Below are 26,844 nucleotides of genomic sequence, written 5' to 3'. Positions count from 1 at the left end.
TTAATTATATTTTAGGACTGAATTCCTTTTGTTTTGTTTTTAATAAAAGCTTTGGATCATGGTGAATAATAGGTAGTATAATTTCTATAATTTTATGAAACACAGGTAAAAAAATATTAGTATTAGAAAGTATTTTCTAGTAATTTTAACACCACAGCATAATTGTTAATAGCATAGTCACTGACATCAAAAGAACCTATGTTTGAGTCCTAATTCTGCCCCAGGTTAGCTCTGTGACTTTGGTTAAGTCACCTACCAGACAGTAACAGCACCTTCCTCACATGTCATTATGATGATTAAATATATCATATGTATCGAACATTTAGCACAGGAATTAATGTATAGTAATTGCACAATAAATTTTGGCTGTTAATGCAGATGTTCCTGCAAAATCAGTCTCAGTCTTTTAAGTTTACATGGAAAATATATATTGAAATCTTTTCCTATACAATTACGAATTTTAAAAAAAAATGTAATTCACTCTAAAGGAATTTTTAAAAAAAAACTATTGTGGTTTGGGTGAAAGTTTACAGAGCAAATTACTTTCACATTCAACAATTGGTACACATTTTGTTATTTGACATCGATGGCAATTCTCAGAGTGTAACAACATTCTTCCCACTTCCTCTCTGTGTTTACCGTTTCCTTTTGTCCTTGTTTCCTGTCCCTTCTTGCCTTCTGAGCTTTGTCCCTAGGCAGATGTTGCCCTTTGGTCTTGTATAGTTGATTGTACTATGGAGTACATTCCTCTCTGATGTTATTGCTCACCTTATAGGGCTGTCTACTGTTAGGCTGAAAGTTGTTCTATGGGGTGAGTTCAGTTCCAGGCCTGTAGGGTGTCTTAAAAGTTCAAAGGAATTTTTAAAAAATTTAATATTGTATAACTTTTAGAAAATGTACAATTAACATAACAGTGTCTTTATTAGTAGTAGGTTATTACCTGAGACCTTATCAGTCTCAAAACGGTACTCATAGCTAGAGTGAAAAGGAGAAAATAAAAATTTGGGCGGCCAAACTAAAGGTCAAAAATTACATAATAAATGATCAGGCCTTCCACTAAATGTCTTTTTTTTCTTTATATAGTAATGGTGGTTTCCATATTGTAGAAGCTCAAAAAACATTTGAATAAATGTATTTTATATACTAGTTTTGCTTTTTTAATTTTCTAGCTAGAGGTAGACAACATGGCAGCAAGGGTAAACCAAACAGATAAGCAAACTTCAAAACTGAACTCAAGAACTTAAATGTATAGCAATTTGGAGCCAATTACTTTATATAAAGATAGCTTTGGGTCTTATAGTAGCCCCTAAGGGCATCATTCTATTAAAGTATAGTACACTAAGTGACCACAGCCTGGCCCTCTCTCCAGAGTTCTAGATTTACCTATACAACTGTCAACTCAATAACTCTACTTGAATAGCTCTAATAGACACCTCACTCTCAATATGTCCAAGGTGAACTCCTGATGTGTTTCTCCCTAAATTGTGTACACTTATAGCTTTTCCATCTCTGTTAATGATAATTCCATCCTTATAGTTCCTTAGGTCAAAACTTAGAGTCCTCCTTGAACTTGTCTTTCTCTCACATTCCACACTCAGCCCCTCAAGAAATCCTGTTGACTTCAAAATATGTGGAGAATCTGACCACCTTTTTCTGTTCCCACTGCTATCACTAGTTCTCCTCACCATACTCTTTTGCCAGGATTACTACAATTAGCTTCCTAACTGGTTTCCCTAACTTTACTCTTGCTTCCTTTGAGTCTGTTCTCAGCTCAGAAGCCAGAGTGATTGTACTAAAACATAAATCACATCACACTGCTTAAAATCTCACATAAGAAGTCCCTCATTTCACCTGGAATACAAGGCCTTATATGACTTCTCCTCACCATTACCTCTCTAACCCATCTCCTGCTCACCTCGCTGTCACTCATTTGGCTTTGGTCATACTGGTTTCCTTGCTGGAATGTGCCAAGCATATGCTTGAGAACCTTTGCACTAGCTACTCCTTGTGGTTATAAGTTTCTTCCTCCTGATATCCATGTGTTTTCTTACTCCTGATATCCACATGTCTACCTCCCTTACCTTCTTCAAGTCTTTAAGTGGCAGTTTCATAATGAGGCTACACTGGCCACCATTTTTAATGCTGCACTGCCTCCCCTGCAAGTACTCCCAACCCCCTTTACCCTGGCTTACTTTTACTTTTTTTTTTTTCCCATGGTACTTATTTCCTTTTAATATATTTTACTTTGTTATATAGTTTTTACTATTTGTTGCCTACCTCCTCCACTAAATAATAAGCTTCATAGAGCAAGGATCTTTGTTTTGCTCATGGATGGATCCCAAGCAGCTAGCACAGAGTATTTATTTGGTCAATGAGTGAATGACTTAGAGTTAGTGAGAAAAATTTAAAATACATTTATCAGAGTTCAAGAAGGGAAGGGAATGATTTTCATAAAATGAGTAGAATTAAATTTTGACATGTAAAGGAGTAAATTTCACATATGTGTAAAATTCATTTGTTAACATCACATATTTAGTTTACAAACAATACAGGTTTAAAAAAGATAAAAGTTTTAAAAAGGTAAAATAAATAAATAAATAATTTTACATACTGTGTTGGGACATTTAGCTAACTATTTGTGAGGAGGGAAAAATTTAGTAGGATCCCTCCCTTATTTCTTTTACTAAAATTAATAAGAGATACATTAAAAGTATACATATTTAGTTTGAAATCATAAAAATGCTGAAAGAAAATATAAGTATTTTTACAGTCTTGGTGAGAGGAAGGGTTTTGTAAGCTTGATTAAAAAAACAAAACAAACTCACTGCCATCAAGTTGTTTCCGACTCATAGTGACCCCTCCTTGGGGTTCTAAGGCCATATCTCTATGGATGGGAGCTCTGGTGGTGTAGTGCCTAAGGCATTTGACTGCTAACCAGAAGGATGGCGGTTCAAACCCACCAGCCACTCCTCGGAAGGAAGGTTGGGCAATCTACTTCCATAGTGATACTGCCTCGGAAGCCTAAGGAGGGGTCACTATGATTCTGATCCAACTCTATGGCAGTGAGTTTGGTTTTTTTTGGTTTATCTCCGTGGAAGTAGATTGCCCAACCTTCCTTCCAAGGAGTGGCTGGTGGGTTTGAACTGCCAGCCTTCTGGTTAGCAGTCAAATGCTTTAGGCACTGTGCCATCAGAGCTCCCTGTAAGCTTGATAAAAAATGCGAATCCACAAATGATGAATAGATTAATAAAAATGACCACATAATGATACACAGCAAAAAAAGTGAAAACAAAAACACTATGAAGTCAAATGATAAACAGTGATCTGTGCAGATAATTCATACTTGTGGTGAAAGATTAATGTTCATACATACATACAATGATTACAAATAAGTAAAGGAAAGATCATGAATGGATGAGTCACAGAAGAAGAAATACACATTGCCAAAAAACACAGGACAAACTACTAAACATGACCTATAATTAAATAAATGTAAAACTGTGGGGTACTATTATTTGCCTACTAAAGTTCCAAAGATTTATAAGATTTACAACAACCATTGTGAACAAGAGTGTGGACAAAAGGTATCATTTGTGAGAGTGTAAATTAGCAAATTTTTAGAGAGTGATTTGGATTGAATTGAGGCTTACTGTGATTTGATCAGACTTTTAAAATATGTATTCATATGTATGTATATGTTTTTATTTTGTAGGATGAAGAGAATGGAAACAGAGGAGGTATGCTGTAAACATTTTAATTTTTCTTTGATTGTTTTTCTATCCATATCTTTCTATTCTTTAATGAATGTAAATGAGATAATATAGTTTCTGGACTCCAGATATGTAACTGTTCTGAGGCGTGAGAGTCACAGATATGAAATATTTTATAATGTGGACTTTACAATTTTTATGAATTCTGTTGTCTCCTCTCTGTTTGAACATGTAATACTTTTATTGTTAATAGCTATTAGCATTTATGTGAGAAATATATCATTATGATTCTGAGGAAAGTAATTTTGAGATTTTCATTTTAATTAATAAAATAAAAAAAGCAAACAAACCCACTGCCATCAAATTGATTCTGACTCATAGCAACCCTCACTGGGTTTCCGAGACTGTAAATCTTTACTGAAGTAGGTTACTCATCTTTTTCCCACGGAACAGCTGGTGGGTTTGAATTGCCGACCTTCATCTTTCTATTTAAATATAAGAATGCTTTCAGTAAAGAATGTTGGGTGTTTTATCACTAGATTTATTGAGTTGTTGTTATGTGCCTTCTAGTCAAGTCCCTCATAGGACAAGAGTAGAACAGCTCCATAAGGATTCCTAGGGTATAATCTTTTTGGAAGCAGATCTCCAGGTGTTTTTTTTTTTTTTTTTTTTTTTTTGCTGCAAAGACACTGATGGTGTAGAACCTCCAGCCTTTAGTTAGCAGCTGAACACTTAGCCATTGCACCAATAGGGCACCATGGGGATAGAGCTACTTCTTAATAATTCCCATATGTTTTTGTTTTATTTTTTAAATTTTAAATAAACTCTAATTGAGGTAATAATTAAACAATAAATTTTACCCATTTCGAAAAATTTTTATTTCTATATGCCCTTCATTCACCTTTCCTTGATGTTAAAAATTCACGTAACTACAGTACAATTGTAAGGAGCTCTGGTGGTATAGTGGATAAGACATTTGGTTGCTAACCAGAAAGTCAGTGGTTCAAACCTAATCAGCTGCTCCACGTGAGAAAGATGAGGCAGTCTACTTCCATAAAGATTTGTGGCCTTGGAAATGCAGTGCGGCTTGCTATGAGTAGAATTGGCTCAATGGCAGTGAGTTTGGTTTAGAGTACAACTAACAAAAACTAAGAAATTATCATTGGTACGATACTAGTGTCTAAACTGCAGACTTCGTTTTTTCTACTAACATCCTTTTCTGTTCTAGGATCTCACACTACATTGAGTTGTCATATTCCCAAAGTCTCCCTCTAGTCTGTGACAGTTCCTCAGTCTTTTCTTATATTTCATGACCTCGATACTTTTGAAGAGTTGTTGTTGTTGTTATGTGCCATCAAGTCGGACCCAACTCATAGCGACCCCTCCTTGGGTTTCCGAGGCAGTATCACTATGGAAGTAGCTTGCCCCATCTTCCTTCCGAGGAGTGGCTGGTGGGTTTGAACCGCCAGCCTTCTGGTTAGCAGTCAAGTGCCTTAGACACTATGCTACCAGAGCTCCTTTTTTGAAGAGAACTGGTCAGTTATTTTGTGTACTGTCCCGCAATTTGGCTGTCTCGTGTTTTCTCATCACTCGTTCAAGGTTATGAATTTTTAGCAATACTGTATTTGCACCCAAGTTAAGTGTATAGTGTGGTGAGTTTTGACAAATGCATAACCTGTGAAAACATCATTCCAATAAAGAAATTAGAACAAAAATAACCTTTCCATCATTCTATAAAGTTCTTTGTGCCCTTTTGAAGCCAGCACTCCACCAGCCCTAGCCAATCACTAATCTACTTTAGTCTCTGTAGATTAGTTTTATGCTTCTTCTAGAATTTCTTATAACTGGAGTAATACAATATAGATGTACTCTTTTGTATCATTTGCTTAGTGTAATATTTTTGAGGTTACCATATTTTATGTATGGGTACTTTGTATGAATATGCCACATTTGTTTATCTACTCACCTGTTGATGGATCTGTATAATATAATACTATATCTTGTCAATCTGATTTGAGGTCTTAGAATAGTTTAGAATGAGAAAAAATTATTTCTTTCAGCACGATCAAAAGTAATGCTATAGTGTAGGGACAAGTAGGTCCCTCGTAGTTGACACTGTTTCACAGGATGAGCCATTCCTATATCACCATCTGTTATGCACTAGGATTCAGAATGTCATCCAAATGTGACTTGGCATGGGTTAGAAATAGGCTTTACTAAGGAGAGGGAAGCTTACAAAGCCGGCATCAACAAGAGAAAAGAAAATACTGGTCTGCTCTCCTCCCATCATCCCACACAGAGTGATATACTGATGCCTGGGCAGGCTACTGGACATGCAGCATTTAGAATCTCATATACTTCCAATAAATGTTGGAGGATATAATTATAAACTTCATACAGATAATTATATATCTGGTAGAAAAGCCTTGTACCTCTGAGCCCAGAACTTTGTAAAATGAATGGATTTAGTTATATCCTTTGCTAGACAAAGTAGACTAAATCATTTGTGAGGGAAAACTAGAAGATTGAAATCTAGTAGGAGACTTTGAGAGGAGTGATAAGTGGGACAAAGGGGTGTGAACTTCTGGAGAAAATTACAGTTTAGAAACCATTTTTATTTACTATTTTAAACCTCATTCAAAAAAGGATTTGTGTCCACATGCAAAAATACTTTTATTATGGTCAGATAAAGAAATAATTCTTAAAAGTTCATGGTAAAAAAATGAATTAAACTGACCTTGGAGAGAATTAATACACTTAAATGCATGCTGTAGGTCTTACATGTTTATTAAATTTGCTTTGAAATTTCTAGTAGTCAAAGAAAAGGTGAAAATATGATTAGTTAAGATTCACATTATCCATAAGAAGATAACATTGCATTTGCACTGAAGTCCAAGACAGATTTCTCCTGTGGGCCCTCACAGTGGAAGATAAAGAGTAGTGTAATCAGTAATATCCTCTACACCATCCCTTCATATGACTCTTTTTTAAAGGGTCCCATTCAATTTTTACAGCATTGCTTTGCAACTGGAAATGATTTTGCTCCCTGAGGGACATAGGGCAATATCTAGAACATTTTGACTGTGACAGCTGGGAGGAGGATGCACTACCGGCATTTAGTAGGGAGAGGCCAGGGATGCTGCTCCACATCATCTAATATACAGGACAGCCTCCACAGCGAAGAATTATTTGACCCAAAATGTCAGTGTGCTAAGGTTGAGAAACCTCTGTTTAAAGTGATGGGTATTAAAACAGTATGGTCCAAGGTCTCTGGAAGTCTTGCTTGATCTAGTGATAATATTCAGATCATTTAGAAGAGTAGATATTCAAAACTACATATCCCATGCTGGTGTTGCATGTTGTTGATTAAAGAATAATCCATAAGTAAGAAAAAGATTATATTTTAAGAAAAGATAGAGTTAAAATAATAACAAATAGGAGATAAGATGATTAAAAGAAAAAATGTCAGTGAAGACAGTAAATGATTGAAATGTAAAAAGTTAACATCAGAAGGTAACTATAAGCTAGGTAAACAAAAACTTAATATTTTAAATGACTTATAGGGAAATTGTAAGAAATACATAAAACTAAGTCTTTAAAATAAGGGAAAAGTAAAAACTCAAGTACTTTACTTCCTACAAAACAGTTCATCGGGGTAAGGTATTTATGAAGTCCAGAAGATCTTTCCTTTTTTTCCCCAAGAAGAAAAATGAGATAAGGTATGAGAGTACCTGAAGAAATTGGTTTATAATATACATGGAAGGAGAACTGCTTGATTTTTTTTAAAGTGGTAGAAATTAGCATATTATTGAAGATGTAATCCACCAGGCATCATGCTATATGTTATGATCCTATTTAATCCTCACTAGACTTTGTGAGGTAGGTGATAAGATTCCCAATTTATGGATTGGGAAACTGAGGCTGAAAAGGAGGTAAAATAACTTGTCCAAGATCACACAGCTAATAAGTGACAGAGCTGGACTTTCAAATTAGGCATGTCTAACTCTGCCATCTTAACTTCTCTTGACTTATTTTTAAGTCTTCTTCATTTCTTTAATTTTGTTTTGAAAATAATTTTGTCTATTAAATAATTTTACTTTTATAATCTGCATATCAGATGACTCAACTGCATATGCATACTTGCTTGCCAAAAATGAAGAGGACTTGAAGCTTTTACTGATGAAGATCAAACACTACAGTCTTCAGTATGGATTACCCCTCAATATAAAGAAAGGCAAAAATCCTCACAACTAGACCAATAAGCAACATCATTATAAATGGAGAAAAGATTGAAGTTGTCAAGGATTTCATTTTCCTTGGATCCACAATTAACACTCATGGAAGCGGCTGTCAAGAAATCAGACATCATATTGTATTGGGCAAATCTGCTGCAAAAGACCTCTTTAAAGTGTTAAGAAGCAAAGATGTCACTTTGAAGACTAAAGTGTGCCTAACCCAAGCCATGCATTTTCAGTCACCTCATATGAATGTGAAGTTGGACAGGGAATAAGGAAGACTGAAGAAGAATTGATGCCTTTAAACTGTGGTGTTGGCAAATAATACTGAAGGTACTATGGACTGCCAGAAGAACTAACAAATCTATCCTGGAAGAAATGCAGCTAGAATGCTCCTTAGAAGTAAGAATGGCCAGACTTCATCTCACCTACTTTGATCATATGGTCAGAAGGGACCAGTCCCTGGAAAAGGATATCATACTTGGTAAATTGGAGGATCAGAGAAAATGGGGAAGACCCTCAATGAGATGGATTGACACAGTGACTGCAATGATGGGCTCAAGCATTGCAAGGATTGTGAGGATGGCACAAGACAGGGCATTGTTCTGTTCTGTTGTACGTAGGGTTGCTATGAGTCAGAATCATCTTGACAGCACTTAAGAACAACAACATGTAGAGTCAAGAACTAATACATAAATGTTGGATATATTTATTATATTATAAAATTAACACTGTGAACTCTACTTTGAGGAAGCTAAAAACAAGGAAACTGTTATTGTAGACAGTTCTGTATTTGTGAACATCTAAGAATGAAGAATTCACATACAGATTATGGGAATTTCAAGTTTAGGGCCCTGCACACCTTGTACTTGTTACTTAGCTGTGAATACCTTGCTAGCAGTGGACCTGGGAAGTTTTCTGAGCATAAGGAGTACTAGTCCTCCTGCCTTAATTCTACCCTTGTCCCCCTAGGGTTAAATTTGCTTTTGTCATCCCAGTTGCTAGTTGGGGTTATAGAACAGTCAACAGAGAACTACTTAGCTTAAGTGTGTTGCTGTTGTTAGTTGCCTTCGAGCCAATACCAATTCGCAGCAACCCCAAGTGTGCAGAGTAGAACTGCTCCATGGAGTTTTCAAGTCTGTGATCTTTCAGAAGCAGATGACCAGGCCTGTCTTCCTAGGCACCTCTGGGTACAACCTTTCAGCTAGCAGTTCAGTGCAAACCATTTATGCCACCCAGGGTCTCCGAGCTTATATATAGTACTCATGATATCATTTTCAAACATTCATTTATGGTTTTTTTTTTCAAACTTTTTATTGTGATTTGGGTGAGAGTTTACAGTGAAAATTCATGTTCCATTCAACAGTTCATACACATTTTATTTTGTGACGTGATTGCAAACCCTACATGCAACAACAGGAGCTTTGGTAGCATATAGTGCCTAAGGCACTTGACTGCTAACCAGACGGCTGGCAGTTCAAACCCACCAGCCACTCCTCGGAAGGAAGGTTGGGCAATCTACTTCCGTAGAGATACTGCCTCAGCAACCCAAGAGGGGTCACTATGAGTCAGGGCTGACTCGACGGCACATAACAACAACAACATGCAACAACAGTCTTCCCACTTCCTCCCTGTGTTTCTCATTTCCGTTCGTCCTTCTTTCCTATCCCTTCCTGCCTTCTGAGCATTATCCCTGAGCAGATGCTGCCCTTTTGATCTTGTTTCGTTGTGTGTGTACCTCCTTGGTATTGTTCACCTTCTAGGCCTGTCCATCATTTGGCTGAAAGTTGAGCCCCAAGAGTCATAATATCATTTGAACTGATCAACCATTAGGATATAGTCTGTATGGAAAAAAAAAAGTCTCCTGATTTCTAAACAGTTATTTACTCATCAGTTTCTGGAATACAGCCTATTAGGAGACAAACTGCATATGACTTATTCTTTTAAATTCAGCTGAATATACGATTTTTATTTTATAGTATCATTTTCTTTTAAAACATATTTTCAAGCTTTTTGAAATTATGAAATCCTTTTATATAGAATTTTGTTTTAATGACGCACAGAATTCTGACCTCCAGGGCAGCAATCAGAGTCAAGTCTAAAATCATTGTAGGGGAAATAACTGCCAGAATTTTATTTAAAGTCCTTAGAGATCCTGTTATAATGCCAAAATTCTGTGAAATAGTTGAAAGGTTCTGTTTTGGTGTTCTTTCCTTTTGGCAATTCAGTGAAATCTCTTTGCCATTGAATTTTCTGATTATCCGCCTTAACTTTTCCATTCTGTTGTGTTATATCCTGTATATGTGTACTGTCTTGTGTTTTTAAAATTATCTTTCCTTCTTATTCATTAGTTTTCCGTACTATGATACATGTAGTATTTGTAACAAAAAGCCATTTAAATAGAAAACATATTTCGGTGATAATAATTGCTTATGGATAATTGATATCTTGCTGAAATCATGTTGTCCCTTATGTGTCTGGAGAAAATATTGACAAATAATTAAAATAAGAGTAATTGTATGTTAGTAACTACTGTCATTTCTTTCCTACTTATTTCGTGAGTGTAAATTCTGTCTCATTTTCATTATTGGGACTTTTTCATTGTTCTGAACTGTGTATATCATTTTGATAAGGTTTTAAAATAATTGTTGAAATTCTGCTTTGGCTTTAAAATTTATATCCAGTCATGTTAATTTAAAAACAAAACAAAACAAAAATGCATAATTGGGAATTCTCTAGTTTTTTTCAGTAGTAAAAATTTGCCTCTTATGGTTGCAATTGTTTCTGACTAAAGAATACTGTAGTCTATGCCCAGATGTTCCTGTCAGGGTTCCTTTAGTGGCAATGAATAGGATCTCTCTCAAGCCAGTTCAGAAAGATGTGGTGAATTCTAACAAAACACCAAGGAATCTCCAAATTTTAAGTCATGAGCCATAGGGTACCAAGATCTCACAGACACTGGAACTGGGACCTGAAACTGTGCTAAAGGCAAAGAGTAACAGTAACAACAGCAAAATCTCCCAAACCCTGATATTTTAAGGGTGATTTAAAGGATTTTCACAGTTCATGTTGAATATACATAATTTGCTTATGAGCTGACCTCTGTATAAGATACAATTGTCCCTTACCATGTCTTCTTTTGCCTTCCTCTCTCATCATAACACTTCCAAATTCCTAAGAGAGAGATCCAATTTGTCCAACTCATTATTTAATGGCAGACTGTACAGTAACTACTGTTTTTACAGATAAAATGTAATTCAGTTAATGAAGAAAGAAGTTCTGAAAAGCTGAGAAAATTGAGTATATTTTATGCTCTTACTTTCTATTAATGGGCTGAAAACCTAATCTCTCAGAATATTTTAACACTAAAATAGGACCCTGAAAAATTGCTGCAGAAGACATTTTTGTTATGAGCAGGTCCATGGTCTGTGGTTTGGTGGTAAGATGTTAAAAGCATGTTTGCATTGCTATTAAAACGTAGCAATACTAATTGAGCTCTGTGGATCTCTTCTCTGTTGTCTTTTGGAAGGAGTACTAACTGAACCCTTGAAGTGGCACATCTTTGTTGACAGTTTCAACTATTTGGGTTTCTCTGGTAGTTACGTAAATACACTAATTAGTTGAATATTATTATTAACTCTTAATGCTGTTCAATACAACAACCTCTTTAATATGTCTTTTAATTAGTTTTAAAGATATTTTAGGAGGTAATAACTATGATGATGATGGTGGTGGTGGTGGTGGTGGTGGTGGTAGTGGTAGTGATGGCTAATTTACGGTTTGCCAGATACTATTCTAAAACTTTACACGGATTAACTCATTAAACCTCACAACAATATTCTGATGGTACCAGCTGTTATCACTTCCATTTTTTAGATGAGGAAACTGAGGCATGGAATGTGTAGGTAAGAAGCAGTGGTGAAACTGGGTACTGAACTCAGTCTGTTTGCAGCGTTTCCTATCTTAATTTTTACCATGGCCTCTCAGAAAATTCCTATGCCTGTGTAACTCTTGAAAAGTGTAAGAAAAAGAGTTCTGTTCCTTTGAAATGTTAACAGTAGTGAAAGATCCCAAATCCAAATTTCAGATACAATTTTGGCTAACATAGTATCAGCATTTCTTCCATATTCTTTTTGTTCTTTACTTTCACAATTAACATGTCATACAGGCTTAACGTTGTTGAGCCTATGCTTAAGGATAAATAATCATTGGTTTTAGTATGTACAATGAATTCTATCTTTGATTCAGTTATATTTTTTATACTTATGCATCTTATGACTGATAAAACTTTTTTTGGTAGTTTTGCACTTATTTTTATAAAATGATAAGGGTACTCTTAGGTATTTACCCAGGGAGCTTTGGTGGGGTAGTCCCTAAGGAACTTGACTGCTAACCAGAGGCTGGTGGTTCAAACCCACCAGCCATTCCTCAGAGGGAAGATTGGGCAATCTCCTTCCATAGAAATACCATCTCAGAAACCCAAGGAGGGGTTGCTATGAGTCGAGTCGACTCGACAGCAGTGAGTTTGGTTTTTCGGTTAGCTTTTTACCCAAGGGAAATGAAAACATGTTGACAAAATTATTTGTACAGGAATGTTCACAGCTTCCTTGTTAATAATAAATAAACACTAAATGAAACCCAAATGTCCATCAACATATGACTAGATAAAAAAATTATGGTGTTTCTTACAGCAAAGTGCCCATAGCCAATATAGATGAATCTTAAAAACATTTTTTAAAACTAAGATGAAATTCATATAATATAAAATTAACCATTTTAGAGTGAATAATTCATGGCACTTAGTACATTTACAATGTTGTGTAATCATCACTGTTATCTAGTTCCAAAACATTTTCATCACTCAAGTTCTGTGCCCATGAAGCATCACTCTCCATTCCCCCCTTGCTCCAGTGTCTGGCAACCACCAATTTGCTTTCTTTCTCTCTGAATTTGGCTATTCTAGACATTTAATATAAGAGGTATCATAAAATATTTGTCTTTTTGTATCAGCTGTATATCACTTAGCATAGTGCCTAGGGCATTTGACTGCTAACCAGAAGGCTGGCGGTTCAAAGCCACCAGCCACTCCTCGGAAGGAAGACTGGGCAATCTACTTCCATAGTGATACTGCCTTGGAAACCCAAGGAGAGGTTGCTATGAGTCGGATCTGACTCAATGGCATTGAGTTTGGTTTTGGTTTTGGTATCTCACTTAACATAATGTTTTTAAGATTTATCCATGTTGAGTGTGTATCAAAACTTCATTTCTCTTCATTGCTGAGTGTCTTAGTTTTCTAGTGCTGCTATAACAGAAGTACCATAAGAGGATGGCTTTAACAAACAGGACTTTATTCTCTTACAGTTTAGGAGGCTAGAAGTCTGAGTTCACAGTGCCAGCTCTAGGGGCTGGGTGAAGGCCCCTCGACCTTGGGCTTTAGCTCTGCCTCCTGTTCAGGCCCACTGGAGCTGGAGGCTTTTTCTGACTCACGCAGCTGCAGGCTGTGGAGGCTGATAATGGCACAATCCCAGGATGATCAGCAGACCACGGATTCAAGTCCAGGAGCAATCCCAAGATCAGCAGGCAACTCAGTAGGCCAAGACTCGGCTAAATGCAGGGTCCAGATATGCCAAAAGCTAGAAATCTTTCTCAAAGCTTTTCCCTGTATCCTGGAAGCAGGCCATACCCCGAAGGCAACTACTTAGCTGTTTACAGCAGATTCCACCATGGAACTGATTACAATCTCATCATGAGGAATAACTGCATCCACCTGCCCAACCACTCAAAACTATGGCCCAGCCAAGTTGACACACAACCTTAGCTACCACACTGAGTAATATTTCATTTTGTTTATTCCTTTAGCTGTTGATGGACACTTGAGTCGTTTCTGCTTTTTGACTATTATGAATAATAATAAACATTGTAAAAGTACAGGTGAAAAATAATAAACTGTGTTAAACATTGACATACACAGGTATCTCTTTGAGGCTTTGTTCTCGGTTCTTTTAAATCGATACCTTAGAGTGGAATTGCTTGGTCATAATTCTATGTTTAACTTTTTAAGAACTGCCAAACTGTTTTCTACAGCGTTTGAGCCAGAAAGATATGAGGGTTCAAATTTCTCCACATCATTACAAACACTTGTCATTTTCCATATTTTTAAAATTATAGTTAACCTAGTGGGAGTAGTATCTCATTGTGGTTTTGATACATATTTCCCTGGTAAGTGGAAGAGAGCCATATTTGTGCCCATTCCAAAGAAAGGTGATCCAACAGTTATTGAACAATATTAACAATATCACACACAAATAAAGTTGTGCTGAAAATAATTAAAAAATGGTTATAGTAGTATATCAATAGGGAACTGCCAGCAAGCCAGATTCAGAAGAGGGTGTGGAATGAGGGATATGTCTGATATCAGATGAATCTTGGCTGAAAGCAGAGAATACCAGAAGATGTTTACTTGTATTTTATTGACTATGCAAAGGCATTTGACTGTGTGGATCATAACAAATTATGGATAACATTGTGAAAAATGGGAATTTCGGAACACTTAATTGTGCTCATGCAGAACCTATACATAGACCAAGAGGAAGAGATTTTAACAGAACAAGGAGATACTGCATGTTTTAAAATCCACACACAAGTGTGCATCAAGTTTGTATTCTTTCAGTATACATTCAACCTGTATGCTGAGCAGATACCAAAAAGCTGGGCTATATGAACAAGAATGATGCATCAGGTTTGGAGGAAGATTCATTAACAACCTGTGGTATGCAAATGACACAGCTTTGCTTGCTGAAAGTGAAGATGACTGGTGTGCTTACTGATGATGAGCAAAGACTACAGCTTTCAGTATAGGTTACACCTCAATATAAAGAAAATAAAAATCCTTGCACTTGGACCTATAAGCAACATAATGATAAATGGAGAAAAGATTGAAGTTGTCAAGGATGTAATTTTACTTGCATCCATAATGTAGTGCAGTGAATTACTTGATATGGCTTTTCTAACCACTCTTTGTGACTCCCACTTTGTGATTATGTGGGACCATGCAAATAAGGTACATAGAACTCTCATGTGGGGATTGGTTGGTTTTGTCGTTCTTCTAGACTTAAATGAGCCTTACTGGAGGCAGAAAGGGGGATCTCACTGCCATCGAGAGAGGAGAGCCAAAGGTGGAGAGGAGCATGTCCTTGGACCTGAGATCCCCGCGCTGGACCTCCTTGGCTGAGACAACCAGCTGATGAACCAAGAGGCATGAGACAGAACAGTGGGCTTGGTGGCCTATGGAGAGAGTAAGCTGAGTGCCTTTGGGCCAGAAGCTTGCTGGTGAAGTGGGGGTGCCTATTGGCAGAGCTAAAAGAGCTTTGTAAAACTTGCCAAAGCAGAGCAGAGGCCCGGCCAGGAGGCCAAGGGCCAGAGAGGCATGCCTGAAGGCATATTGTTGTTATTTGCCATCGAGTCATCTCTGACTCATAGTGACCCCTCCTTGGGTTTCTGAGGCAGTATTTCTACAGAAGTAGATAGCAGAGGCAAAACTGTCCTGATGGAAGATTTGTATCCTGAGAGGATTCCTGAATTTGAATTGTAGCCTGTTACTTCCCTAATAAACCCCATAAACCAAAAAAACCAAACTCACTGCCGTTGAGTTGGATCTGACTCATGGCCACTGTTCCTTGGGTTTCCGAGGAAGTATCACTAAGGAAGTAGATTGCTCAGTCTTCCTTTCAAGTGGCTGGTGGGTTTGAGCCACCAGCCTTCTGTTTAGCAGTCACTACCAGAGCTCAAAATAAACCCCATAGTCCTGAGTATTTTCTATGAGTTCTGTGTGGCCATTGCAATGAATTATTGAACTCAGCAGAGTAGTGAGTGCCATGGGAGGGATGGCTGGTGTCAGAGTTGGTAAAAAGGCTGGAGGGTGGTAGCATGTCTCACCTCATAAGAATAAGCCTTGGCCTGGTGATGGTGACTCTGTCTCCCTTTTGTGAATTTAGAGGAGGTCAGATGAAGATGTTGCCTTCATGACCTTTTTGGACGTAATTTGTAATGCATGGATACAAAAACCAAACTCACTGCCGTCGAGTTGGATCTGACTCATAGTGACTCCTCTTTGGGTTTCCGAGACAGTATCACTACGGGAGTAGGTTGCCCAAATTAAATGACGTGTTACACTGAGGAAATCTGCAACAAAAGACATCTTTAAAGTGTTAAAAAACGAACATGCCATTTTGAGGGCTAAGATGTACCTGACCCAGACCATGGTATTTTAAATCATCTCATAAGGGTACAAAAGCTGGCTAATGAATAAAGAGGACTGAAGAAGATTTGATGCCTTGGAATTATAGTGTTAGTGAATATTAAATATGCCATGGACCGCCACAAGGACAAACAAATCTGTCTTGAAAGAAGTACAGCTAAAATGCTCCCTAGAAGTAAGAATGGTGACTTTGTTTCACATACTTGGACCAAGTTATCAGGAGGGACCAGTCCCTGGAGAAGGACATCATGCTTGGTAAAGTAGATCAGCCAATGAGGAAAACCCTCACTAGTGCTTGACTGGCAGTGTTTCGTCTTGTCGTACATAGTCACTATGAGTTGGAGCTGACTCAGCGGCACCTAACAACAACAACAACTGTGACTAATGGCGTTCAACATCTTTTCCTGTGCTTGTGGGCTATTTGTATGTCTTTGGAAAAAATGTGTATTCAAGTTCATTGTCCCTTTTTATATTGAGTTGTAAGAGTTCTTTATATATTTTATATAATAAACTCTTACTGGATTTATTATTTATAAATATTTTCTTCCATTCTGTTAGTTGGCTTTTTACTTTCCTGATAATGTGTTTCATATAGCTGCTTCTTGCAAGAAGTAGGAATATTAAGATGTAGAGAACTAGAGATGATAGCTATGTGGAAGAGCAGAGAGAAGTTTGTTTTTGTTTTTTTCTGAAGTTTTGGAAACCTGTGTGTGTCTTGAGATGTGGAGAGAAGAATAGGGATTGACTGGATCAAGATCCTCAAGAAGACTGATGATCAGTACTCATGTGAGATAGTACAAACAGAAATGAGGATGGGGAAAGTTTTTTTTTTTTTTTTTTTTTTTTAATTGAGTATACAGCAACTGAGATACAGTGATGTAAGACAGGTCATCCAAATAGTTTGAGGAACTCAGAATGGAATAGCAAATTAAAGAAGGTTATTAGAAGTCTGAAACCATTACTTTAAGGGAAAAATTAAAGTGCAAACAAGGGACTTTACTGAGCAATGCCAAGAATTTAGTTGAACTTGGAAACTTTGAATCAGCCAGGTCATACAGCTATATTAGCAGGCCAAAAACCAGGGTATGAAGGCATATGGTTGGAATTCTTCATAGTTGGAGATGGGCAAATTGAATGCTTTAAAAAGTCAATGGAGAAAGAATTGAAGTTACTGAATTTTGTTGAAATTTTGATCCTTGGCTAATCTAAGTAAGAAATGGAGTTTGGAGTAAGGCAGGTATTCTTGAAGAGAGAGGACTGAAGAGAATGGAAAGTGTGGATGAAGTGGAGGAGCATTTAATGTGCTAAGGGATTGAGAGGTGGTAAAGTCAGTGATGCAAAGATAGTTGCTTGTGGTTAAAGCAGTGTGACACATTTTTTTGGGTTTGCAGAGAAATTAGTATCTAACTCAACAGTAATAATGGGGCTATGAATCTAGAGATGGTACAGTTTGTGAAATTCCTGAAACTTTAGAGAGAAAGAGAAGCAATTTGGCATAACTTCAACTACTCTGGTAGGCAGAGACCAGGACTATTTTGTTCATTGTAGAATAGTCAGCTTCTGGCACATTCTAAGAGCTCAATAAATATTTGTTGAGTGAATAACACCATACCAGGGTCTTTCCTGGTTTATAATGCCAGAAATTTTGATTCACTCCTGACACCTAGTGGAAGTGTACTCAAATTACTATCAAGTGGCAGCATTTTTTTATACCTTGAGTTTGGTGTTTTTGTTTTTTTTTTTTTTTGAGGGAAATAGTACACATAGATTATTTGTAGTATGGTGTGGCTTTGTTCCTGAAACAACTTTCTAGTTCGTTTTGGGCTGTTTTACTGTTGTCATTTTCCTGGGCTGTAATTTAAATTAGTCACCAAATATTGAGCATCCACTATATGCCAGACACTGTTCAAGGTGCTGGAGATAAGATAGACAGTGCTACCTGCTTTCACATAACATGTATTCTTATGTGCGTATATGAACACACTACATTCAAATATATTGGGAAAGCAATTCCATTGGGAATGTAAAATTTGTTTGGGAACTTAATTTGGGTTCTATTGCAATTTTCGCATGTGAAACCTTTTGAAATTTGTTTTTATAGCTTTTGGTGCTCTCATTTCTTTGTCATGACATACTGCTTTTCATTAATGTTAAGTAAGTCTTTAAGAAGATGAAAGCAAAAGGATTGAATTTGTTGTCAGTTTATATTAGATGCCCACGTTCTGTGAAATATTATATACTTTGGAGAACCATTGCAGGATTTTGTTATCTTTGCTTTAAAAAAAAAAAAAAAGCTACAGTTGTTTTCTGTTAGTGATACATACTGAAGTATATAAAGCATTTATTAATGAATTGACATGATATCTGGGATTTACTTTGAAATATTTCAAGAAAAAAAAATTGAGTGGTTATAGATGAAATAAGGTTGACAGATTTTTTGTAATTATTTAAGCTTGGTTCATGGAGGTTGATTATGTTTTCCATACTTATGTGAATGCTGGACATTTTCCACAATTAAAAAAAAAAAAGATGAGTATAGGGTTGAAACAAAGTTCTCTGGGTGTCACAAATGGTTTTTATTCAGTTACCCACTGAAGGGTGACAGTTCAGACCTACCCAGAAGCGCTGCTGAAGAAAAGGCTAATGATCTACTTTTGTAAAGATTATAGCCATGAAAACCCTATGGAACTTAGTTCTACTCTGTAATGCACGGGATCACCATGAGTCAGAGGCCAACTCAACAACAGTGGTGGAGAAAATTTATATGATTAAGTTGGGAACATGGTCTAACTTCTTTTATATTTAGCAAATTTTCATGTTTCATTTTGTTCCATTCAATATTACTTGAAGATCAAGTTGAGTAGAGAGATTATAAAGGAGCTCTGGTGATGTAGTGCCTAAGGCATTGACTGCTAACCAAAGGTTGGTGGTTCAAACCCACCAGACATTCAGCAGAAGGAAGACTGGTCAGTCTACTTCTGTAAAGATTTACCACCTCAGAAACTCAAAGGGGTTTGGTATGTGTTGGAATCGACTTGATGGCATTGAGTTTGGGTTTTTTTTTTTTTAGAGAAGTTGTAAGTACAGCTGGCCCTCCACATCCACATGTTCTTCTGCATCTGTGGATTCAGCTAACCATGGAGTCAACCAATCCCAGATCAAAATAATTGGAAAAAAAAAAGACTCCTATAAAGCATTTAAGTGTTCAAAGCAATCCCTCAAAGGCTAACAGGGAGTGCTAGGTATTATCACTCATTTGTCAGTTTGTCGTACTGTGGTGGCTTGCTTGTGGCAGTGAAGCTAGAGGCTATGCCACCAGTATTTTGAATACCAGCAAGGTCACCCATGGTGGAGAGATTTCAGTGGAGCTTCCAGGCTAGGACAATCTGGGAAGAAGGATGGAGCCATCCACTTCCGGAAAAAAAAAAAGGCCACTGGAAACCTTATGAATAGCTATGAAATACTGTCTGATATATTACCAGAAAATTTTATGAATAACCCTGAAACATTGTCTGATATAATGCCATAAGATGAACCCATCAGGTTGGAAGGCACTCAAAATATGACTGGGGAAGAACTGCCTCTCTAAAGTAGAGTCGACCTTAATGATGTGGATGGAGTAAAGCTTTCAGGACCTTCACTTGCTGATGGGGCACAGCTCAAAATGGGAAGAAAGAGCTACAAAAATTGGTTAATAATCAGAACATGGAATGTCCAAAGTATGAATCTAGGAAAATTGGAAGTTCTTAAAAATGAAATGGAATGCATGCAGATCAATATCCTAGGGCATTGTTGTTGTTGTTGTTGTTGTTATGTGCCGTCGAGTCAAACCCAACTCATAGCGACCCCTCCTTGGGTGTCTGAGTCAATATCACTACGGAAGTAGGATTGCCCAACCTTCCTTCCGAGGAGTGGCTGGTGGGTTTGAACCGCCAGCCATCTGGTTAGCAGGCAAGTGTCTTAGCCAGTATGCTACCAGAGCTCCCATCCTGGGGCATTAGTGAGCTGAAATGGATGAGTATTGCCCATTTTTAATCAGACAATCATATGATCTGCTATGCTGGGAATGACAAATTGAAGAGGCAAGGCATCACATTCATCATCAAAAAGAACATCTGAAGATATATCCTGAAGTATAGTACTGTCAGTGATAGGATAAAATCCATACACCTACAAGGAAGACCAGTTAATACTACCATTATTCAGATTTACACACCAATTACTAAAGCCAAAGATGAGAAATTAAAGACTTTTTACCAACTTCTGCAGTCTGAAATTGACCAAACATGTAATGAAGATGTATCAATAACTATCGGTGTTGGGAATGTGAAAGTTGGAAACAAAGAATCATTAGTAGTTGGAAAATATGGCCTTGGTGATAGAAATCATGCTGGAGATCTCATGATGGGATTTTGCAAGACCAATGACTTATTCATTGCAAATACCTTTTTTTCAACAGCAGAAATGGCAACTATACATGTGGACCTCACCAGGTGGAATACATGGAAATCAGATCAACTACATCTATGGAAAGAGGCTATGGAGAAGCTCCATATCATCAGTCAAAACAAGGCTAGGAGCTGACTATGGAACACACCATCAATTGCTCATATGGAAGTTCTACTTGAAGCTGAAGAAAATTAAAACAAGTCCATGAGAGCCAAGACATGACCTTGATTATATCCCACCTGAATTTAGAGACCATTTGAAGAATAGATTTGATAAACTGAATACCAGGGACTGAAGAGTACATGAATTGTGGGATGACATCAAGAACATCAATCATGAAGAAAGCAAATCATCATTAAAAAGACAGGAAAGGAAAAAAAGACCAAAATGGATGTCAGAAGAGACTCTGAAACTTGCTCCTGAATGGAGAACAGTTAAAGCAAATGGAAGAAATGCTGAAATAAAAGAGCTGAACAGAAGGGCAGCTCAAGAAGACAGAGTAAAGTAGTAGAATGAAATGTGCAAAGATCTGGAGTTAGACAACAAAAAGAGAAGAACACTCAGCATTTCTCAAGGTGAAAGAACTGAAGAAAAAAAAATTAAGCCTCAAGTTGCAATATTGAAGGATTCTATGGGCAAAATATTGAATGATGCAGGAAGCATCAAAAGAAGATGGAAGGGATATACAGAGGCACTGTATCAAAAAGAACTGGCTGGTGTCCAGCTATTTCAGGTGGGTACCATGTCATCCGTAACCAATGGTATTGAAAGAAGTCGAGGCTGCACTGAAGGAGTTGGCATAAAACTAGATTACAGGATTTGACAGAATTCCTATTGAGATGTTTTCACAGATAGATGCAGCACTCAAGACATTTACTCATTTATGCCAAGAAATTTGAAAGACACCTACCTGTCCAACTGACTAGAAGGGATTGATACTTGTGCCCATTCCAAAGAAAGGTGATCTAACAGAATGTGGAAATTATCAAATAGTATCATTAATACTGCACATAAATAAAATTGTGCTGAAGATAATTCAAAAACAGTTGTAGCAGTATATTGACAGAGAACTTCCAGAAATTCAAGCTGGATTCAGAAGAGGGAGTGGAATGAGGACTATCATTACTGATGTCAGATGGATCTTGGCTGATAGCAAAGAATACTAGAAAATTATCTACTTGTGTTTTACTGACCATGCAAACACATTCAGCTGTGTGGTGGATCATAACAAATTATGGATAACTGTGGTGATTATGTTTGTCTGTCAGCTTGGCTGGGCTTGGTTGAGTGACTGGGCAGCTGGTGGTAGTTATTCCCCATGATGAGACTGGCAATCAACTCCATGGTGGGCTCTGCCACAAGCAGCTGAGTAGCTGCTTTAGGTATGTGGTCTGCTTCCCGTATATAAGAAGCAGCTTTGGGAATGGTCTTTAGCTTATGGCATACTTGGACCCTGCATGTAGTTGTGTCATTGTTCAGCAGCCTGCCATGCTCTGCCAACCTGGGGACTTACAATGGACTTGAATTAATAGCCTACCATGTGGTTTGGTAACATCAGGACTGTGCCTTTTTACCTGTCAACCTTAGGCATGGCAGTCTCAGCAGCCAGCAGCTGTCGAGTGAAGAAACACCTCTAGCTCCAGTGGGCTGGGAGCAGGAGGCAGAGCTGGACTCCAAGGTTGAGGGGCTTTCACCCAGCCCCTAGAGCTTGGCACTTTGAACTTGGACTTAAAGCCTCCAAACTGTAAGAGAATAAACTCCTGTTTGTTAAGGCCATCCCATTTGTGGTATATTCCTATCAGAGTGGCACTAGGTAACCAGAACAATAATGTTATGAAGAATGGGAATTCCAGAACACTTAGTTGTTCTCATGAGGAATCTGTACATAGCCCAAGAGGCTGAAGAGAACAAGGGCAGGATACTACATGGTTTAAAATCAAGAAGAGTGTACATAAGGGTTTTATCTTTTCAAGGTATTCAATCTGTATGCTGGAGCAGATAATCAGAGAACCTGGACTATATGAAGAAAAACACAGCATCAGGATTGGAGGAAGAACCATCAACAACCTGCAATATGCGGATGACACAACCTTGCTTGCTGATAGTGAAGATGACTTGAAGCACTTACTGATGAAGATCAAAGACTGCAGTCTGCAGCATGGATTACATCCCAACATAAAGAAATAAAAAATCACAACTGGACCAATAAACAACATCATGATAAATGGAGAAAAGATTGAAGTAGTCAGGGATTTTATTTTACTTGGATCCACTGTCAACACTCATGGCAGCAGCAGTCAGGAAACCAATGGCATGTTGCGTTGCATTGCATTGGACAAATCTGCTGAAAATAAATTACTACTTTAAAGTATTAAGAAGCAAAAATGTTACTTTGAAGACTAAGGCTCTCCTAATCCTAGCCATGGTATTTTCAATCCCCTCACATACATGTGAAACCTGGACAATGAATAATGAAGACCGAAGAAGAGTTCATGCCTTTGAATTGTGGTGTTGGCAAAGAATACTTGAACATACCATGGACTGCCAGAGGAATGAACAAATCTGTCCTGGAAGTGCAACTGGAATGTTCCTTGGAAGCGAGTATCTACTTTGGCTGTGTGGTCAGAAAGGACCATTTTCTAGAGAAGGATATCATGCTTGGTAAGATAGAGGAACAGCAAAGAAGGGAAAAACCCTCAACGAGATAGACTGACACAGTGGCTGCAATGGTGGGCTCATGCATTTCAAGGATTGTGAGGATGGCACAGCACTGGTGTCATCCGGATGTGTCGCTCTGTTGTACATGGGGTCGCTATGAGTCAGAGCTGACTTGATAGCACCTAACAACAACAATTTATGTAAGGGATTTGAACATCTGCCTATTTTGTATCCACCTGGGGGGGGGGTGTCCTGAAACCAATCCCCCAGGGCTACTGAAGGACTTCTGCATATTGTTGCTTAAGACCTAATGAGAGGCGTTTTACTGACAATGTCCAGAAGTTATTGGAAGTTTGGATCTGTAGCCATAATAATTAGTGGAGCTGCAGGTTTGGGGGGAAAAAAAAATTACTGTGATAGTTACCACTCTGGAAATGAGAGCATAAAGAGTAGAAATTTGGGAAATACCTGTTTTGTTTTGTGTTATAGCAACTTTAATTATGATTAACAAATATTGGAAGCAACCAAGATGTCGTTCAGTAGATAAATGGGTGAATAGAACCACTGTGCACCCATACAATGGAGTATTATTCAGTGATAAAAAAAAAATAACCTATCAAGCTCTGGTAGTGTAGTGCCTAAGGCATTTGACTGCTATCCAGAAGGCTGGCGGTTCAAACCCACCAGCCACTCCTTAGAAGGAATCTGCTTCGATAGAGATACCACCTCAGAAACCGGAATTGACTTGATGTCAGTGAGTTGTTTTTTTTTTTAAATTAAGCTAAGAAAAGACATGGAAGAATCTGGCTAAGACACTTGCCTGCTAACCAGACGGCTGGCGGTTCAAACCCACCAGCCACTACTCGGAAGGAAGGTTGGGCAATCCTACTTCCGTAGTGATACTGCCTCGGAAACCCAAGGAGGGGTCGCTATGAGTCAGGGCTGACTCGACGGCACATAACAACAACAACAAGTGAAAGAAACCAGTCCAAAAAAGCTGTAGTACTGTGTGATCCCAAGTATATGACATTCCAGAAAATTCAAAACTTAGATGTAGTGCAAGGATCAGGGATTAAGGTTAGAGAGAGCACCTCTTTTTTACAAGCTGGGATATTTGTCTTACTTAGTGCATCTGCCCTGATCATAGCCCTCTCCAAAGAAATGTATATAATAATTTGCCATACTTGTCTTCTTAAATTAGATTATGCTTAATTCAAACCCACCAGCCACTCCCCGGAAGGAAGAGTACTCTCAATCTACTTCTGTGGTGATACCGCCTTGGAAACCCAAGGAGGGGTTGCTATGAGTCAGATCTGACTTGACGCCAGTGCATTGCATTGCATTGTGTTACATAGGATTTTTGATGTTAGACAATTCCTCTTTGTTGGGTTTTTAAGATAATTTCATATGCCATCATAAATTATTCCAAGTATATTTAAGGTCCTTTTGTACCACTTCGTCCTGATTCTTTCTCCCAAGTCCTGGGTGTAAGTGTTAGCTTGAATTTGGTATTTATTAGTCCTTCTGACTTTTATTTGCCTTAATGGACCCATAATTTCTAAGTACTTCTTGCTTAATAAATTCTTCTTTATGCTCTGTGTTTTCTTTGTGGCAATCTATCCTTCATCAAAAAGAAGAAAAGATCAATTTTCATTATTCAGACTTAACACTGATGGTGTAGTGCCTAAGGCATTTGACTGCTAACTAGAAGGCTGGTGGTTCAAACCCACCAGCCTCTTCTTGGAAAGAAGGTTGGGCAATCTACTTCCGAAATGATACCGCCTCGGAAACCCAAGGAGGGGTCACTATGAGTCAGATCCAACTCTACGGCAGTGAGTTTGGTTTTTTTGGTTAACATTGATATGTGCCCAGCTCAGTCGAAATTATAGTTTTAGTTATTTTAAATCTGAAAACTAGATATTTATTTCAATGTTATTTTTAATTTATTTACTTGAAATAATTGATGCCTGGAGCTTTACTACTCCATTAGGTGCTGTTCCTCTTTAGTTTTCTACCTTTGTGGAGAATGCACTTCTTCCAAGAATTATGTAACTTTCGTATTGAAGCAGTCTAATTTGAACAGCCTTCTCTTGTGTAGAGATAGAGATATTTTTTCTTTCCAACAAAGATATCAATAAAATGAATACTTATTTTGAAATAACTGTTATTAAAAAGCCAGAGAAGATTTGGTTCCATTGAAAGTATTTTCAATAGCATGTTTGACAATTCCAAAAGAAAAGGAAAAAAAATTAATCTCAGTGATAGCCATTATTTTCTATTGCTTTGCTCTTGGGTAAGATGTGAAATGATTTTTCTTTTTATAAAGTAGTATGTAGTTTTCAGTTTGTTAAGAAGTAAATTTCTCCTGTCCCTAGAACTGTAGAATTTCCTGACCTATAATACCTTTTTCTCTGTGGATCTTCATTATAAGGTCCTGTTTTTTTTTGTAAATGGCATAGTTCATACTGCTTCTTAATGTAATGTTTTTGACCTTAGCATTCTCTAAAGAAGAAGTTCATTAGAAATTTAAATTGCCTATCTTGATGATACCACAACTTGTCTGTTGGTTTGTCATACTGTGGTGGCTTGTGTGTTGCTGTGAGGTTGGAGGCTATGCCACTGGTATTTCAAATACCAGCAGGGTCACCCATGGTGGACAGGTTTCAGTGGAGCTTCCAGACTAAGACAGACTTGGAAGAAGGAAGGGGCCATCCACTTCTCAAAGAATTGGCCAGTGAAAACCAACCTTATGAATATCAGTGAAACACTGTCTGATATACAACTGGAAAACTTTATGAATAGCCCTGAAACATTGTCCGATACAGTGCTGCAAGATGAACCCCTCAGGTTGGAAGGTCCTCAAAATACGACCTGGGAAGAGCTGCCTCCTCAGAGTACAGCCAACCTTAATAATGTGGATGGAATAAAGCTGATGTGGTGCGACTCAAAATGAGAAGCAGCAGCTGAAAACATCCATTAGTAATCAGAACATGGAATGTACAAAGAATGAATCTAGGAAAATTGGAAGTTGCCAAAAATGAAATGGAATGCATAAAGATCGATACCCTAGGCATTAGTGAGCTGAAATGGACTGGTTTTGGCCATTTTGAATCAGACAACCATATGATCTACTACACTGGAATGACAAACTAAAGAGGAGTGGCGTGGCATTCATCGTCACAAAGAATATTTCAAGATCTATCCTGAAGTACAATGCTGTCAGTGATAGGATAATATCCATATGCCTACAGGGAAGACCAGTTAATACTACTATTCAAATTTATGCACCAACCACAAAAGCCAAAGATGAGGAAACTGAAGACTTTTACCAACTTCTGCAGTCTGAAATTGACCAAACATTCAATCAAGATGTATTGATTATTGCTGGTGTTTAGAATGCAAAAGTTGGAAAAAAAGAAGAAGTACCTGTAGTTGGAAAATATGGCCTTGGTGACAGAAATAACGCTGGAGAACATGATAGAATTTTGTAAGACAAACAACTTATTCATTGCAAATACCTTTTTTTTTTTTTTTA

The 26,844-nt window shown here is 37.6% G+C and overlaps 1 protein-coding gene across 1 annotated transcript in view; it reads left to right on the top strand.

Moving 5' to 3' along the window:
- ARHGAP21 (Rho GTPase activating protein 21) overlaps positions 1-26,844 on the top strand; it is a 251,330-nt gene that overhangs the window by 135,699 nt on the left and 88,787 nt on the right. Inside the window, exon 3 of the mRNA XM_042780337.1 lies at positions 3,713-3,737. Coding sequence (XP_042636271.1) covers positions 3,713-3,737 — 25 coding nt within the window. The remainder of the gene's footprint in view (positions 1-3,712; positions 3,738-26,844) is intronic.

Source organism: Orycteropus afer, unplaced genomic scaffold (genome assembly GCF_000298275.1).
Source record: "Orycteropus afer afer isolate SDZICR_OR568_19922 unplaced genomic scaffold, OryAfe1.0 scaffold00035, whole genome shotgun sequence".
Lineage (NCBI taxonomy): Eukaryota > Metazoa > Chordata > Mammalia > Tubulidentata > Orycteropodidae > Orycteropus > Orycteropus afer.
This window is presented reverse-complemented; position numbering and strand designations above follow the sequence as displayed.